The sequence below is a fragment of the Cryptomeria japonica genome, chromosome 10, assembly GCF_030272615.1.
Source record: "Cryptomeria japonica chromosome 10, Sugi_1.0, whole genome shotgun sequence".
Lineage (NCBI taxonomy): Eukaryota > Viridiplantae > Streptophyta > Pinopsida > Cupressales > Cupressaceae > Cryptomeria > Cryptomeria japonica.
Window position 1 is genome coordinate 419268131 of NC_081414.1, and position 18270 is coordinate 419286400.

An 18270-nucleotide genomic window follows, 5' to 3' on the forward strand; every position below is an offset into this window, starting at 1 on the left:
CTACATCAGAAAACAAAGAAGGGCAAATTTGGCATGGTTCTTCTACAGGGAACAACATGGGTTGGATACTTTAAAAAGCTCCACTACACAGGATTGTGGAGCCCCACAGAACTCATGTACTGCCACATTGCAAACACCATGATCCTGTGGGATCCTTCAAGCTATAAATATCATGCTCATTCTACCTTCCCTTGGGCATGGCAGCCTGTTTTTTCTCTATGGAGTTCCATGTTGATATATGCATTGCCATTGTATATATATTATAAACCACCATATGGTAATAATAGAATTAGTTATCTAGATCAGATTACACTGTGGGCTGAGATCTCCAATCTGAGGAATACTATACTTATGCGGGCAGGGGGGGGGGGAACTTTAATACTATTAAAAATGCAGCAGAGAAAAAGGGATGTCTTCATTTTAATCACAGAATTTGTAATGTTCTTCGTGCATTCCTTTCTCAAACTTCCATGATTGATTTGGATTTTTCCAAGGAAAATATTGTTTGTATAATTGAATGAAGGGACTTCAATACACAGGATTCAGGAGTAAAAATTGACAGCATTAGTGCTGCTGAAGACCAGACCACAAGTCCAGATATCATAAATCCCGGATTCAGTGATACAACACTCTCAGCTCAGTGTTTGATAGAATTAGAAATCAGTAGGTCAAAAAACAATCCCAATAATAAACGGTTTAAGTTTTTAAAGTATGTAGCTTCTTTCACTCAGTGTTCCATGACAGGGTATTTGAATGGTGCAATGAAAGTATTTAAACTTGAAGTACATTAATCATAAGTAGATTATAATAACCCTTCCAAAAGATACAACGATCAATTACAATAGTACACATAAGATATAGAAACCAATAAAATGATAACCTAAGGCATACTCATAGAAAGAGCACTACAATATGTAGATATAGAATTCCCTCGTTACAACCAATTCATTAAATAACTATAACAACCTTACAGCATTCTTATTAATGAACTACAACTAACCCATTACCACCCAAGTTTAATATACATTTTATTATATCATCTTTCTAATACACTAATATCCCCGTAAATGACTAAACCAGAAGGATCTGGAGTTTTAGCCATTAAATTACAATAGGGCTCCTAATTTTTTGTAGAAACAGGAGGAAATATTTGCTCAAGCAAACTTCATGACAGTAGACACTTGAGAAACACATATAAAGGAACAAAATGAACATGGTTTGTTATGGAATTATCAATTGGTTTGCTTGTCCTCTGAGTTGGTGCATCTGATTTTGGGAATTTATTGTGCTCACCTTTAAATACCATTGGGTCTGCTGAAGTAGAATAGGCAAACACTGTGAAGACAAAGTGTTGACTAGAGCAGAATTTTTTATGGGTTGAACCTCAATAAGAATGGAGACACCTTTAGTTTTGAATTGTTGATACACAAGTAGAGAAGAACCATCCAAACGATGGCACACTAAAATTATCCATGAATCAGAAGGTACATCTACCAATGCCACTACAATACTAGCTTTTGTACAAACCTCCTTAGGTTTATGAGCAACATGCAAACTACGATCGACAAGTTTATATAAGCCTTTGTACACATCGCGTGAACGCTTTGAGTTTGAGGAACTATGTTATCCTCCATGGTTAAGCATGCTTGATTCAATGGAGTATTGGGATGGGTGACCTCTCAGAAAGTCTTGGTGCTTCACCCCTATATGCATCACTTGCAATGACCCATATTTCATAAGTAATGGTTCACATGATCCCATCTCTCAAGAGCATAAATGAAGTGGATCATTTACGCTCTTGAGAGATGGGATCATGTGAACCACTACTCATGAAATATGGGTCAACGAGTTTCACTTGAAAACTACATACTGGAATCTTGATAAATCATCATGATTTTATACACTGCAAAAAATAACTCCTCGTCAATTATTTTATCTTATTCTGGGTAAAAACCAATGCACTCTGTCCTATGAATTGAACAAGAATGTTAGAATATTTTGTAATTTGGCTAATAGAGAGTAAAATTTTGTTCAGACTTGGAACATAGCTAACAATTCTCACATGACCATCTCTTCAACTGTATATGACTCTCTGTCACCAAATAAAACAAATCCCTGTGACCATCATCAATAATAAGCTTGATATACAAATTCTTTTGACATGTGAAGTGTTTAGAGGCATTTAATTTAAAGAACCATTGATTGCTATAACATTGTCTAAAAAACCATCAATGCAAACTATTCATCAAGGTCTTCCTTAGTAGTAGCCACCACATTAGTTTTGTTTTGTGGCTTGTGGGATAGATATGGAATCTTTCTTGACATGCCCAAACTTTTGATTTAGAAGCATTCTACTTTTCCCCATGTTTGTGAAGTGGTAGAAGAACTGTAGCTTGTACCTTGAAATTGTGCTGTAGGTGCGCTTTTTGAATTTCTAGAAGTAACTTCATTCATCTATTTTTTGTTGATATTCCTTCTGCAATAGATATGGTCAAAGCCTAGTTTTTCATTCAGAGACTAAATGTTTAAAAGGAGGGCAATAAATTATGATGATCAGAGCAACCATATCATCCTTGTTCACTAGTTTGTTGCAATGGCAAGCTGATTCCAAATATTCTTGATTTTTAAAAGATATTTTGATAAAGATCCACCTTCGTGCAATTTAGTAGAAAACTTTTTTTTTAATGCATGTTTTGGCCTTTTTAGAAGTTTGGTACTTATCTTTTGAAGTACCCCACATTGCACTTGCAAACAAGACTTCAAGGATCAAATCATTAGACATAGATAACTTGAGCAAATTTAAGGCTTCCTTGTGAGATTTGTCAAAATCATTCAGATTGTTGGCTGGCCTAGTTTTAGAGCCTGACAATATTCTATCACACATTTGATAGTCAACAACAAAGTGCGTTTTGTGATTTTATGTACTGTAATTTTCTTGATGAATTTTTGAATAGTGGCTATTGCAGCTGCACAAGAGGAATATGTAGATACACAAGATTCAAATGCTAACAACCCTTTTAATTTTGTAAATCTCTTCAGACTTAAATTCCTATAAACAAAGTTTTCAAACTTCTAACAAATTTTTGAGACTGTGAAGCAGAGATCAGATTATGCAGACTAGGATATCTGGAAAATTTTGACACAGACCTTGTCAGATTTTTCAGTAGAAGACAGAATGGGATTTGGTAGAGAATAAAATAAAGTAATACCCACAAAATTTCACTTCAAAACTCTTGCTTATGGTTTCTGCTTGTGCCCCAGTTGCAAACTTGCAACTATTCTGTGACTAGCTGCCTTTGTGAATCATTGCAAAGATGTTGGTTCCCTTCAGGGGTCCTCATGACCACAAAGATTTGATTTCTTTTGCCTGTGCTTAGATTGATGGCTTTTTAAATGGTTCCAACAATAACAAGTTTCATACAGTTCCAACAACATTGTAGATTTTCAACACTCCTGCAGTCCTCAAGAATCCCCGTACAGTCACCCCAAATGGATGGTACATTGTTAAGAACCAGAGCACAAGAATGACAACCTTCATATACAGCCTACAAGTGGGAATCCCCACCATACTACTAGTTCAGCCACTATTAGTAATCCATTTAGGTTAAAACAACTATCAAATGTATGGTAGTTCCTCAAGCCCACTGCTAACATTAAACACCATGTTAAAGATATGACTAGAGAGCTGACAGTGGAATCACAGTGAAATACCTTATCAACAAACTCGTATAGTTTGCTCAGGACTTATAACAGGTAGCATACGGCAGGTAATAAAGCATGAAATCCTACCAAACTGAATTTACTCAGTAAATGTGATTGATAAAGTTTAATGGCAACTCAGCCCAGCATCAATCAAATTTACAAAAAATAGTGTCATTCTTAGCAGGGAATTAGCTGATAACGGTCACAGTTATCTATATTCGACGGTTGATCCATTTTGTATAACAACTTGTCACAGCCTTTTAAGAAGAATAACAAGTCATAAATAATCAACAAGTAGGAAACCCCACTTCGACACATAACAAAGCCATTAGTCATTAAGGTACAACAGGCTACAAGAGAGAATAGTTCTTTAAGATCACTGCTAACATTCCCAAATGATGACCATTGCCAGAGTAAGAAACCCCTCAATGAATCAAAGTGCAATTACATCTTTCTAATAAAATTTTACAGTCTTGTCAGAAGCTCATTGAACTAGAAACATCATCATCAACACGAAATCCCACCCAGAAGTTTCCTTCCGTTACAAAATTAGGTTTTACTACTGAACACAATAACAAATCTATTAAAGAAAACTCTCACAATCTCAGCCATGCAAATCAAAGCAGGGCAACAGCAGTGTTATAATCAAAACTTCCCTAAAGGAATTTCTGGCATATAGTCACAGTTGACTAGTACCCATGTTTACTAGTCAACTGTAGACAATGGGGATTAAATTATACAAGATTTATTCATCCGAAACTTGGATTACATTCTTATGTAACTCCTTAACACAGTTAATGAAACATGTAACCATTCTACGCAACAACCGTCTCTTCCATGCATAGAGATCACTAAGCCTACTCCTTTGAAGCAATACTGGATTTGAAATGGTTGAAATCCTGTAACTCTGCCAAACCCTAGATTGTCCAGGATTGACATGGCAAAGTCTCTCAACCCTTTTCATAAGCTATCCTTGTTTCCAAAACATACAAACATTCCATTTTCAATATTCATCAGCAAAAACAAGGGAAATACCTCTGAAAACAACTGAATTCCCAACTTGAGTGGTTGCCATGGAATTATGCCTTACAATCCTTTTCCAGTCAGCTTCTCTCCATCTCATCAAATCCATCTTCTGATTTCCATGCCTGCTTTAAATGCTTGTTTCAAAATACAAATTGCCGAGTTACCCTGCGTTCACCAAGCCTCTGTGGAACTGGAGCCACTATGAATGAGACTGAACTTGCTGCTTAAATAGCAGTTCCCATAAATTAGGTTTTAACCCCTTTGTTCTGCACAAGAACACACTGCACAATAATGCCAAACACAGAGAACGGACACTATCCTTTTTCTTCCAAAATTAACCATTATAACGTTGATCAATGTCTTGATCCGATATGGCAGGCGCTTCTCAAGTGAGCCAAACGTCAATAACAAAACTAAGCAATAAATAATAGACACCCTTAAGTCGAACACACAATATTTCCTAAAAGTGTATGCAATGGTATATCATCTCTTTCAACTTGGATACTCAAGCCCACAGGATCAAACACAACCTCACACCATTCATTTAATGCAATGCAAACATGTTATAGTACACTAGACAATGCAAATGGTACTTGTCATGGTTGCGGAGATTTTTGGAGTTAGATGGATTAAGTTCACCATGTTATCAGTATCCTTTGCTTAGTCTCAGCTTGGCCATAATATATACATGGAGATTAATACATTATGCATTTAGGACGATAATTGTAAATCATAAGGACTAATCATGATTTACATTTCAAAGGACATTTTTTCGTTAACATCACCAAGCGATGAAATCAATTATCTAAACGATTATAGAATCCATTCAGCACTATATGTCAAAATTTTATAGTTTCAATTAATCTGAGTCTAATTACAGTGGTTTGATGTAAATAAGTTTCGAGTTTTTGTGGGGTTTTTTTGTCCTTTACTTTCAGACCAACAAAATATAGTCTACCCGAGAATGATAAATATAAAAATGGCTTGCAAGTTTCAAGGCAGGCAAAGATTCGCAGGCCAGGTAGGATGGACAGATCAGTGAAGGAAAGGCCAATGGCAGGGGCAGAGTGGTAATGGTGGCAGCCAGAGCATCTTATCCGGGGTGAATGCGATTGCAGTTGGGAACAGATCTTCAACCGCAGGGCAAAACCAAGTCAAGGGGAGTTCAAGGTGCAGAAGCAAAGCAACTAGCTGTCAGCAAAGGTCCGATTAAACCAGCAGTGGAGATCGTGCAGCGAAGGGAGAATTCAGGTCTGGTAAAGGGGAATCTCAGTAAGGCACAAAACCAATGGCGTGGAAGGAGAGGGTTTGGATTGCCGGCAAAGCCTCCTTCACATAAAAGGTGGGGATCTACCTCCAATAGCAATCCCCCGCAAAAGCAGTGGAGGAGAACAATTCCCCCAAAAACCATCAGTCACATTCAAAATAGCAATCCCTACTCGCCACCGGATAGGAGAAGCAAGCTAATATCGATCTTTGCCTATTATCTCCAATCGCGCAAGGATCACCTGAAGGAGTGCGCACTATTCATTAAATGGACAGGAAAGGATCCTCCTGTGCAATGGATTCTGGACTGGTTTTCAGACACCTTTGTAGATTGGGTAAGCATCAAAACCCTAGATGGAGGATTCTTCTTTCTTGAATGTAGAGATAAAAGCTTAAAAAGGATATTTTTGTTTGGGGAACTGATTTTCTTTGAAGTTTTTTGTTTTTATACAATGGATTGGAAGCCGAATTTCAACCCCTCAACTCACTGCCCGACCCGGTTTCCTCAATTGGATAACCCTAATTGATCTCCTCCTTGAATATTGGAGCACAGAGGTATTAGATAAAATTGGGAACTCCCTTGGAAAAGTGATTGGATATGATGAAGAATTTTACCTAGGTAGATCAGGGAAGGCTAAGATCCTGGTGGATCTGGATATGAACTTCAGATACCTGGATAATTTGGAAATCCTAACTAATGAGGGTTCATGGTTTCAAAAGATTATTGTAGAGTTTACGGGTGGCAAGTGTTTTATTTGCAAAAGTTTCACTGCTAGCTGCTCATTGAGTAAAGGGAAGCCAGTAAATATCTCACGCGTGGAGGATAACCCCAATAAATCGATGGAAAAGATGAATCCCAATCAGTGTGATAAGAACATGTGTCATCAATCTGGAAGTGGGTGTGATGTGAGGATGGCATCGAAACCCCAGAGCTCAGAAGGTCAGAATAATGGTATGCCACTAGATCCCATGCATGAAAAGGAGACCCAGGATTCTACACACAACATTTTGATGAATAACACTGAGATAGGGCCTTCTTCGACCCCCATCACTCACAATAATGGAGAAAGCCCCACAGCATTAGATAGGAGGTATGAACAAGAAAACATGGTAGCCAAGCACCAACTACTCCAATTGAGCCACGAGATGGAGTACCTACAGAATGAGATAAGCAAGAATTTGGCATCTTTGGATCAAGGGAACCATCAGGAGGGAGCATAATGGATTAATAATTCACTCTTCACACTTAACCAGGATGGTATGGAGGATCTGCTGGGAAAAGATATGGAACTTGAATCAGGAAAGGATTTAGATGATGAGATTTTAATTGAAGAATTGAGGGAACTAGAGCGACACGCCTTGATTCAAAAAATAAAAGAATTGGACAATCTGAATGATGATGATCAGGAAGAGATAAATCCCCTAAACCCAGGCAGCGAAAATTGTGGAATGGGGCTCAATCAGGAAATGTCTTCCATGAAAATGCCAGACTGTGGCAAGGATACCCTAGGCAAAAGAGGAAGAAAGTCTTTTTTAGAGCTTTGGAGCCTGGATGGGCAGGCAAAGGAGCAAACGAAGATTATAGATCTGCTGATGCAGGGGAAGGGATCATCCCTTGCAAAAGCTTTGAAAATTCTGTCTTGGAATGTTAGGGGCTTAAATGCCCCTAACAAGCAACGCTTGGTCAAGCACAAATGCATAGCAAACCAAACTAATATAATGCTCCTTTAGGAAACAAAATTAAATTCAAAGGATGTGGCTAAATTTTCCTTTAGACTGGGCCTATGGTAGGCAGAGGTAGTAAATGCAGATGGTGCATGCGGAGGCTTGGCTATTCTCTGGAAGAAAAATGCTGTAAGCTTTGAAATTATGGAGGCAACAAAGCATTGGCAGGGTGGGCTTGTCAAATCTTTGAACAACAATCTAAAAATAATTCTAATCAATGTTTATGAACCCATCTCCACCATAAGAAAAAGAGAGGTCTGGTTAGAGATTGAAAGATTTCTAACAAAATTTTCAAATCATCATATAATTCTAGGAGGGGATTTCAATGCAATTCTACACTGCTCTGATAAGAGGGGAGGCTCTCGGATGATTCGGTGATCCCAGGAAGACTTTAAAAACTGGGTTTGCAGGAACAATTAATTGGAAATTGAGATTGGGAGTAATGAATTCACCTGGAATAATCGTAGGCTTGGCTTTAGCCTGATTGCAGAAAAACTAGACAAATTCTTCATAAAAGGGGACCTATCCACCCTTCCCTATGTTATGAAAGCTTCTGTGCAGCCTTGGTCGGGATTGGATCATTTTCCAATCTTACTAGAGATTCTAGGAGATAAGAAACCTAGATGGTCACCCTTTAAGTTCGAGTTTATGTGGTTAAAACATAAGGACTTTCTCACAAATCTTTAGGAATGGTGGAATGAAGACCAATTCTTAGGGTCTAAGTTCTTTTGCCTAGTCTCCAAGCTAAAAGCAACCAAGCACAAGCTATTACAATGGAATAAAGAGCATTTCAAGAACATTTTCTCAGAAAAAGAGAAAATAGAACATGATATGGCAGCCTTGGACGAGCAAGTACTCCAGGATGGGATGGATAGGGAGAGCTTTATCCTTGAAAAGAAACTCCTACAGGATTATGAGGATATTTTAGCTAAAGAAGAGATCTATTGGAAGCAGAAGTCTAGGGAATCCTGGCTTGAGGATGGAGATAAAAATACAAATTTGTTTCATAATTCAGTAAAGCAAAGAAAGGGCAGTGAACAAAGTTACAAGAATATAGATAGGAAATGGAGTAGTCCTGGAAGATCATGCCTTGATTGCAGAGAGTGCAGTGGAGTATTTTAACAACATTCTCAATAATTTGAAGGGTTCAGATTTGGACAGTCAGAGAAAATGTTCACTTTTCATTCCCAACTTGGTCTCGGAAGATTAGAATAGGATGCTCAATGAAAGGATTTCTAGGGCAGAAGTTGAAGCAGCCCTCTCTTAGTTCCAAATGGATAAGGCCTTAGGCCCAGATGGTTTCCCGACCGGTTTCTACCAAAAGTGTTGGAGCATCATTGGAGATGATGTGGTCGAAGCTATAGTAGCAGCCCAGAAAGAAGGTAGATTTCTAAAGGAAATCAATAACACATACTTAGCTCTTATCGCAAAAAAAGAGAATGCAGTGAGGTGGGAAGAATTTAGACCTATCTCTTTATGCAACATGATCTACAAACTTTTGGCTAAGGTCATGGCCAATAGACTCAAGAAGGTGCTCCCAAGCATCATTTCAGATGAGCAAATTGGTTTTGTCCCAGGAAGATCAATTCTGGATGGTATAATCTTAGCCCAAGAAGGGATCCACTCAATCCAGAATCAAAAGAGACCAAGTATGATCATCAAATTGGACGTGAAGAAGGCATATGATAAAGTAGATTGGTGCTTTCTGTGTAAATGCTTGGAGGCATTTAGTTTTAGCAAAAGATGGATAGATTGGATCTTTTTCTGTATATCAACTCCGAGATTTTCAGTAATTGTGAATGGAACGCTTGAAGGTTTTTTTGAGACCTCCAAAGGTTTGAGACAGGGTGACCCTCTGTACCCTTTCCTATTCATAATTATGACTGAGCATTTCCGATATAAGAAGACAGGGAAAGATTGCTGGTATTCAAATTACTAATGGAGTGGAGCCTTGCATGCATCAACAATTTGCAGATGATACCCTTCTGTTGGGTTTGGGAAGTAGAAAGGAAGCTAGGGAGTTTAAGTTGATGCTCAATCAGTATGAGAAAGCTTCTGGCCAAGAGGTAAGTAATGAAAAATCCGAGATCTTCTTTAATTTGGATCACAGAAAAGAAATTTTAATTGCAAACAGTCTGAGGTTCAAGATAGGAAAGCTGCCATGCTCTTATCTTGGGATTCCTCTTGACAAAGGCATCCAAAACTCGAAATTATGGGAACCCCTCTGTGAAAAAATGGAAAAGAGACTATCTGTTTGGAAAGGGAAATGGCTCTCCTGGGCGGGAAGATCTTTTCTTCTCAAATCAATCTTATCAACTTTGCCCATCTACATGATGTCCTGGCTCGACCTCCCAACAAGAACCAACAAAAAATTAATACATCTTTTGAGAAGATTCTACTGGCAAGGTCTCTCAGAAAAGAAAAAATAGCCTTGATATCCAAGGACAAAATATGCAAATCAAAGCAAGATGGGGGAATAGGCCTCAAGAATATGATTTGGCAAAATCAGGCTCTAGGAGCAAAACTAGCTTGGAGAATTTACTCACAGCCAAACCTCAAACGGGTTAGAATCATTTAGGCGAAATACCTAAACTCTGGAAATAATGAAGATATCTTTAGAGTCTCTAAGCCTTCGAAAGGATCCAGAATCTGGAATTTCATCATTTAGCGCTGGAGTGTGCTTCTACAACGTCTCTTGGGATGTATTCGATGGCAGATTGGCCCTATTCTGGGAGGACTCATGGGGTGGTCATCCTCCAATAGATAGGTTAATGGACACCAGTGCTTTCAAGGGCCTCTTCATCCAAATGCGGGGGCCAAACCTTTGTAGGTATGTAGAGATGGATACCCCCTCCTTGCCTCTTGGATAGAGATGGAAAGATTTTTCAGCTCATATGAGAAAGGAAAATTGGGAGATGTTAAAAAATATTTTGGCTTCTAGGACTTTGGTATTTCGAGAAGGCAGTGATAGAATCATTTGGACAAAGTCAAACAATGGGCAATATAATTCTAAAGATGGGTTCCAAGCAATATACAAGGAGGCACAACAAATTGGAGATTCCTTGCCCATTTCCCTTTGCTGGGATAAGTTATGCTTGCCTAAAGCAGGGGCCTTTGCATGGGCTGCCATACAAAAACGAATCTTAACCTCCGACTACTTTAAGAAAATTGGCTTTCAAGGCCCTTAATGGTGTTCTATGCAAAGAGGTAGAAGAAGATGCTGATCATCTTCTCTTAAAATGCTCTTTCTCCCGTCAATGTTGGAACTGGCTCATTAACAAACTAGGGTGGTCTACTCTAATGCCTTCAAGTATTTTGCAATAGTTTTTTGCCTGGCCATCTCTAAAGAAATCAAGTCTTTTTGGAGTTTTATGGATCATCAGCCCCTCAATAATGGTCTGGGAGATTTGGAAGGAGAGAAACAAAAGAATATTCAAAGACAGAGAATTACGTGTTGATAGGCTGCTTAACAAGATTGAGGCAGCCATAGTAGATGTAGTAAACGACAAGAATCTCAAGTATGTCAGGAAAGATTGTAGGTTTTCAGAATGGGATAATCTCATGAGGAAGAACTGGCATGGTCTTTGCATTCCCCCCTTTGTGGGTGATATCAGTAAAGATAAACAAGCAGCAAGGATGCAGTGTGTTTGGTTGGCTCTGCAGTTCGGTTGGCATAAGCTCAATTTCGATGGAGCCTCTAGAGGGAATCCAGGGGTAGCTGGGGCTGGATGCATTATCCACTCTTGGGAGAAGAAAGTCATTGCTTATAAGTCAATTAGCCTAGGAGTAGCCACCAACAATTATGCAGAGTTTGATGGATTCATTGAAGGTATCCTGCTCTGTAAAGAGTTGAACATCTCGAAGATTGAAATCGAAGGGGATTCAGCCATTATTGTCAATGCAGTCAAAAAACGAGATACTCCCAATTGGAGGCTTAAGGGTCTCCTGGATTGGGCTCTGGAAATTTTAGATACAATTGACGACTATACTATCAATCATGTTTATCAGGAGGCCAACATATTAGTTGACAATTTAGCTAATAAGGGTGCGGATGGAGAAGAGATGGTTATGGTTGAGGTGGCTGCCAGCTCAGCTCCTATTGCCACATAAGTTGGAGCTTATGTCTTTATCATTCCCGAAAGGAATATGCGGTTATTTGATTTGAAATTCGCATTTAATGAATGGTTAGTAATTGTCTTTTCCAAAGACAGTTATAATGATCTCGGATCAACTTCCAAGTTGGAGTGTATGATTTTTGAGGCAAGTTGTTAATTAAACTGGATGTGTAGGAGAGTTTTGAGATTGTTCATTTCATTATGTTCGGGTACCCCTCTCATCGATAAAAGCAGGAATAACCAAGCTTGTGCTTGAAGAGAGTTGAAGAGAAAATAAAAAGTTTGCTAAATTTAGCTTGGTTTTCATGGAGTCTACTCTGCGTCTGCTGTCAGCTAATAGGCGAATGGCCTTCCTTGAACCCATCAAAGATAAGAGATGGAGAGAGGTCTTGGAGCTGGAGGATGATCTTGTCAATAGGGCTGTGAGACAAGTCCTGGGGGAGGAGTTTATTGAGACAGAGCACCGCTGCCGAGTTAACACAAATATCCCAGCGGTTTTCGTCTCAATTCTTCTAGTCATGGGTTTGAAGAAATTTGAAGTCACCCTTCTGTGTCGAGCTCTTTTCCGAAAGGAAATCTTAGGAGATCTTAATTTGGCTGTTGATAATGTGAATGAGGATTTGCAGGCCCCGTACCCGGAGGATAATGTGATAAGAGATGGGTCTAGGGTTCCTAGTGCTGCCATACAAAACATTCCCAAGAGACCCATTCTCATCATCAAAGATGAGGGTGCATTTGAAGATCGAAAGCCGAGCATTGCTCGAAATATTGAGTTTCTACAAAGATGGCTAGGGCAGAAAGCCACCTCTGGAGGAAATTGGTGGACAGAATATATGATTGTTGAGGTTTATGAGCCATGGTCGCCAGACATGGCGGAAGCCAGGGAGGTATAAGAAGTTACAGAGGTCCCCTAGCACCTCTTGGAGAGGCGTCATGACAAACCTGCACAGAAAGACCTGGAGATGGAGGCCTCTCAGGCTGCCAAGCAACCACTTCCGCCACATGGGGACTGTGTTTTTGTGGACTGAAGCTTGGTGGAGATGAAAGGCTAAGGAAAGAAACGTGGCCAATGCCGTGGATGTTCCTCTGCAGATAAGGACTAAAGTGTTTCCCTTTGTATATGTTTTAGATCTCGGAAGCTTGGATATATTTTCTTTCTTCCAAGCTATAGTCATAATAGAATAGGTCTCTGTTAGTGCCATATAGGGCACCTCTGTTTAGCAGATATGGACATATACAGCATGGTTTTTTCAATCTCCATGCTTATTAGCATCATACAGTATGTTTTTAGCTGGTTGGTAGTGCCTTATAGGGCACCTAGATTCTGAAAACAAGATCTGGACTGCGTATGCAGAATTTTGTATCTTTTATTTTAATCACCAATATATTACTGGTGCGGCTGTGATTTAACGAAAAAAGAAAAGTTTCGAGTTTTTGTGGAATGTCACAGAGTCGTTTGAAAGTCAAAATCAATTGTGGATATGTTCATTGTAAATAGATTGTGCCTAAAAGAGTACATATTTACAAGGTAAATGAAATGCACAAGGAACAAGGGGCAAGCTGATAGATAATGCATAAGTTTTTGGTTAGCATATATTATCCTCCAAGGCTCTTTTTTCTATGTTTCAGTAAGATTGCTTACTTTATAAGATTGCTTACTTTATTTCAACTTCATAGCTCTTTACAATGAATTTTCATGATAGAAGCCTACATAATAGTTGCATCAACTTAATATGTCGGGTACTTTTATAAAACAAAATATCATAAATAATAACAAAAAAAAGTTTTGCTACTGTTGACCATATATGAATACTTTCTGGTTTCATATTTTCTACCAAATAATATGTTGCTATCTTTCCCCATTAAATGGGATTTTGCTTTGGAATTTTACTCCTGTTTCTAAAACTTATGATTTTTTTTTTTTTTTTTTTCGATCGGTAAAGTGCAAGGATTTTTATCCTGGCCCTTGCTCTAGGTGAGGTCACAAATGGGGGACCTCCCCAGCATTAACACTCGGATGCCCTCCTTCTCCTCGGCATTAATGCCAGCCGACCTCCTCTTCACGTACTTCTTCTCCTTCCTCCTTCACCATCAGTGGGGTCCCCAAAAAACTTTGAATTTTGCATCATATGAAAATTCTTATATTAAAATGGTTTTGTTTTGAGAGTAAAATTTAGTTGAGTATGTTTGTTGCTAAAGAGTAGATTTCAATTGAATTGAATTAGACAATACATATTGTAATACATTTAGATTATGTTGTTATTGTAATGCACATAATAGGTAACAATCTTGTGCTTTCAATTGCTTTTTACTTTTTCTTTGATGTATAACTCCAACTCGTAAATGAATTGACTCCATGTTTTGTCACAGATGAATAAGAATCAACAAGAGGGGATGCACAAAACCTTAAAGAGCCTAAAAAACAAAGCAGAAAGTGAACTTGAAAGTGACCAGTCTGAATTGGCACTAGATGATAATGATAGTACTGAACATAGTAGTGAGGATGATACATCAGATAATGGTCAAGGTATAATTGAAAGTGGAGGTAGATTTGAAGGCAAAGATTTGAAATAGGTGAAGAATTTGAGTGGGCATTGCCTTTCTCATACCAAGTTTTTTTGAATAGAGGTTTGGATATGGTAGTTACTTTTTTGCGTGAAGCTCTGTTTTCCCTATCAATCAGTTTGGTCTTAAAAGATATTTGCAATGTTGTACAAAGTGAGTATCTGACCAAACAAAAAGGGCATCTTTAGTTCACTTTTCTGTTGTGTATTAATTTTGTGAGCAATTTGAAGCAGTCCCATTTAACGACATCCAAGCCAAATTTTGTCCATGGACATGATGTCTAATTAATCATCTGTCATGACAACTTTATTTTAAGATTTCAATTTACTGATGCCTGTTGTAGAACAAATGGAAGTAAGATTAGAGAAAATTTGATATACAACATCTGCCAAACGGTTGTCCTAAATTTCATTGTCAACCTCAATGAAATTGCAGAATCCATCTACAATCAAAGCAAATATCCATTTGAGGCACACATGCACACACAACTTGTTTTTAATGAAAAAGAGCTTGCTTTGCCTCCATATTGTGGGAAAGCAACAAGAAAGAATAGATCCAGTAAGCAACAATGATAGAGTCAATGTAATAATTGAAAATGATGAATACACTCTCCAAGTAACCAAATGCTTGTTAGCAGAGAATGCACAATATTACATAGTGGGGATCACTCAAGAGCAGGCATAACTCTCACCACTCTAATGTAAGAAAATTATAGAGTTGAGAGCTTTAATACGATAGGCATGTGTGCAGTCAAATGGCAGGTAGCCTCTGCTAAGACTCCCATGAGCATTAAACCATGGCAAGACGTTCTTGAAGATGGTTGTTACCACTTCCCACAAACCAATCCATATCCAAGAAATAAATAATTTGCTCTACTCTTGTGTTTTTAATTGTTTTTTCTCTGTTTTGTTGTACATTTTGTAAAGTTAGAGTTGAAATCTATGATAATATTTGTTTCAATAGAAATTTTGTAGTAGCTAGGTGCTTTTTTAATTACTCAGCTGATAAATATCATAAAGTAAAATTGTTGTTACATTCAGCTGAATTTGTAGAGTCTAAAAGATTGACAAAATGACAAATCTGCTCTCCTTATATGAAAAACTTCTCTTAGCTTAATATAATTTTCTTTTTTATCATTTTTTAATCCTATGTATGTTAGTTCCTGTCAAGGCAGGATAATATTGCAATCTATTTTTCAATTAATTCAAGAGAATTAAATTTTGTGGACAAAAAAATCATATTTTATTTTTAATTTTTATTTTAAACGATTTAAAAATATCATTTTTTTGTGTTCTTATTAGTTGCAGTAAGTAAGAAATTCAATTTTCCAAAAAACAAAACAAAAGTTTATGTATTAAATTCAAATCTCACATCATATTCTACCAAGCGCACAGGAACAAGAAGCTGTCATTAATGAAAACATTTGCAGTACCTGCAAATTTGTCCCGACATCCTTTATGCCTCTCACAGCTCACTAACCCTTCAATTAATTAATTTGGTAAAAGTCCTGCCACATTCGCAGCCAAATAGCATTAACTTTCTCCCCAAAAAAGGTTCAATAACAATTATCTGCGCGATTTAAACATCTGAAAATGTGTAGTCTTTAACATTATTGCAATTGGACTAACGGACCACGCGAGTGTAAAATATACAGAAATGTAAATTAACTTTTGTGGGTGGGAAAATAGGGAAATGTAAATTAGTAAAAGATTTTTTTTAAAATTTTAACATTTATTAGATCATAAAATATAATGAAAGTGTAGGTTTCATTTTGTAATTATGTATTAATGTTTCTATTCTGTTTTATTTTTAATTAAAAAATTAAAGCCTTTTAATTTTCATTTATTTATTTCAATAATTATAATGAGCTCCTTCTCTGCTTACATCTCTCCTCCCCCTTCTTTACAATAGACAATTCTGAATTTTAAATTAATATCACAATATTCTTTATTATTGATGGAGAAATTTGATAATTGTATATATCGTAAGTGTCTAAATTCATAATTAATTTCATAAATCTAAAGGTTTAAATATATAATTTTTTATGTAGTGAGTTTGTTTTGATTAAAATGTCTTATATATTATCTATTTTATTAAGACCATTTTAAATGTAATAAAAAGTTTTCAAGTGACATTTTTCTCATATTAATGTAGTTTATAACATCCCATATCCTAATTTTACTATATTGATATTTAGAATAGGGATGCATTTTCCATCACCTCATATTAGATCTATATGTGTAGGCTTGACCTAAGTCACTATATTATAGTCTTAGATGTGAACCTTGTAGCTTTATCATTTACATTTACCTTTGATGCCTTAGATACCTTGTAAGTCAAGCTAGCACATACTTCCAAATTATGCACTCGCATCAAATGAATACAACATCACACTACTAATCTTGACTAGTCCTAACTCTAAATACATATTCTAAAACTATTGGCAAGAACCTGATGCATTGCATCTCTTGTTCAAAGTGATACTATTGGCTTTTGACCTCATGGCACCTGGAAGAAAGAAATTTGATTGATATATTTGTGGGCTTATATGTTTGGTCCAAAAACCCTTGAATATCAGGTCACTGAAAACCAAAAATCTGCATGTTCCATTGATATACTTACTATTCTAAGAGGGTATTTTGTGGTACTTACACATACCAAATCTAGTTAAAATTTTGGTTTTAAGACATCATAGTTTCTTATCAAATCGTTGATTTTTATAAAGCTTTATCTCAAATTTTTATCCCATCGAGGAGCTTCCTAGCATTCTGTCTCTTTGGTCTTTGATGTCTCCACCTAGAGACTTTGTGGTGAGCTTACATTTGGCAAATATCAAAAATACATTTGGGAATAAATAGTTACAAAGGTTTTACCTTTCAACTTGGAATATTAAATTATGATCACATTTTTATAAATGTTGATATTAAAAAACCTTTTGGTCTTTACTATTGGCTAAAATTAAAAGAAGCATAAAATTTTGTAGAATTTGTGAGATGAGAGCTTTTGCCTTGATCCTCGTATTCTCATTTACCTAAAAACTAAAAATAAAAAGGATTTTTGGTATTACAAAATTGTTACAAGAAAACTCGTTGTGACCCACTTATAAAAGTCAAGGCTTACCCAATATTTACAATAAGTCAATAAAAAATGGGAGAACTTAAGATTTTTGTCAACGAAGAGATCTTTCACTGACCTTTGGCAGATAGAATGGGAACAATCCATTGAGTATGAAATCATCTCTTCTAGATGAAGATATTGTATTAAGACAGAAGTCTTTAGTTCACTATAGTTCTCAAGAATATGGAACCCTTAGTAAAAACAAATCGTGACAATAAAATATTATAGCATTGACAAAGAGATCCAAATGGGACACATTTATAACAAGAAAATTTGTTGTGCATTCTAATCCATCTATTATATCCAACGAATCATGACACAAATATCCTAATTCTAATAGCCTCACAAATATTTGAAAGGGAGACCCTCATAATCAAAAGTTTAAGTCCAAAGTCTTTGCCCAACTATCAAAACCACATCCCCATGAAGAGGCTTGGAGATGTCAATGTCCACTAGAATGCAAGCAAAAGTAGAGTGCCCCATGTAGGAAGTGGTATTGTTAACCTTCAAGAAGCAACCAATAGACTTGCCTATGGCCTCATAATAGGAAACCTCCCAAAATTGGAGGGGGAAAGTGGGAAGTCTATCCCACACCAAACACATAGTTGGAGGTTTGGTAAGAAGGTAAAGGAGGTTGATCAAGGCTTTAAGAAGAGAGAGTGCTTTCTCCAAGAGCACAACTTACCACGCAACACCAAATCTTTGTCCTCAGAAGAAGCAAAAGAAGCATTGAAGAAACCTTTACCACTTGGGA

The 18270-nt window shown here is 37.1% G+C and overlaps 1 protein-coding gene across 1 annotated transcript in view; it reads left to right on the top strand.

The window, feature by feature from the left end:
* Nucleotides 1–14647, top strand: part of LOC131034101 (uncharacterized) — a 33452-nt gene extending 18805 nt beyond the window's left edge. The window contains exon 9 of the mRNA XM_057965475.2: nucleotides 14205–14647. Coding sequence (XP_057821458.2) covers nucleotides 14205–14408 — 204 coding nt within the window. The 3' untranslated portion in view covers nucleotides 14409–14647. The remainder of the gene's footprint in view (nucleotides 1–14204) is intronic.
* Nucleotides 14648–18270: the final 3623 nt, after the last annotated feature.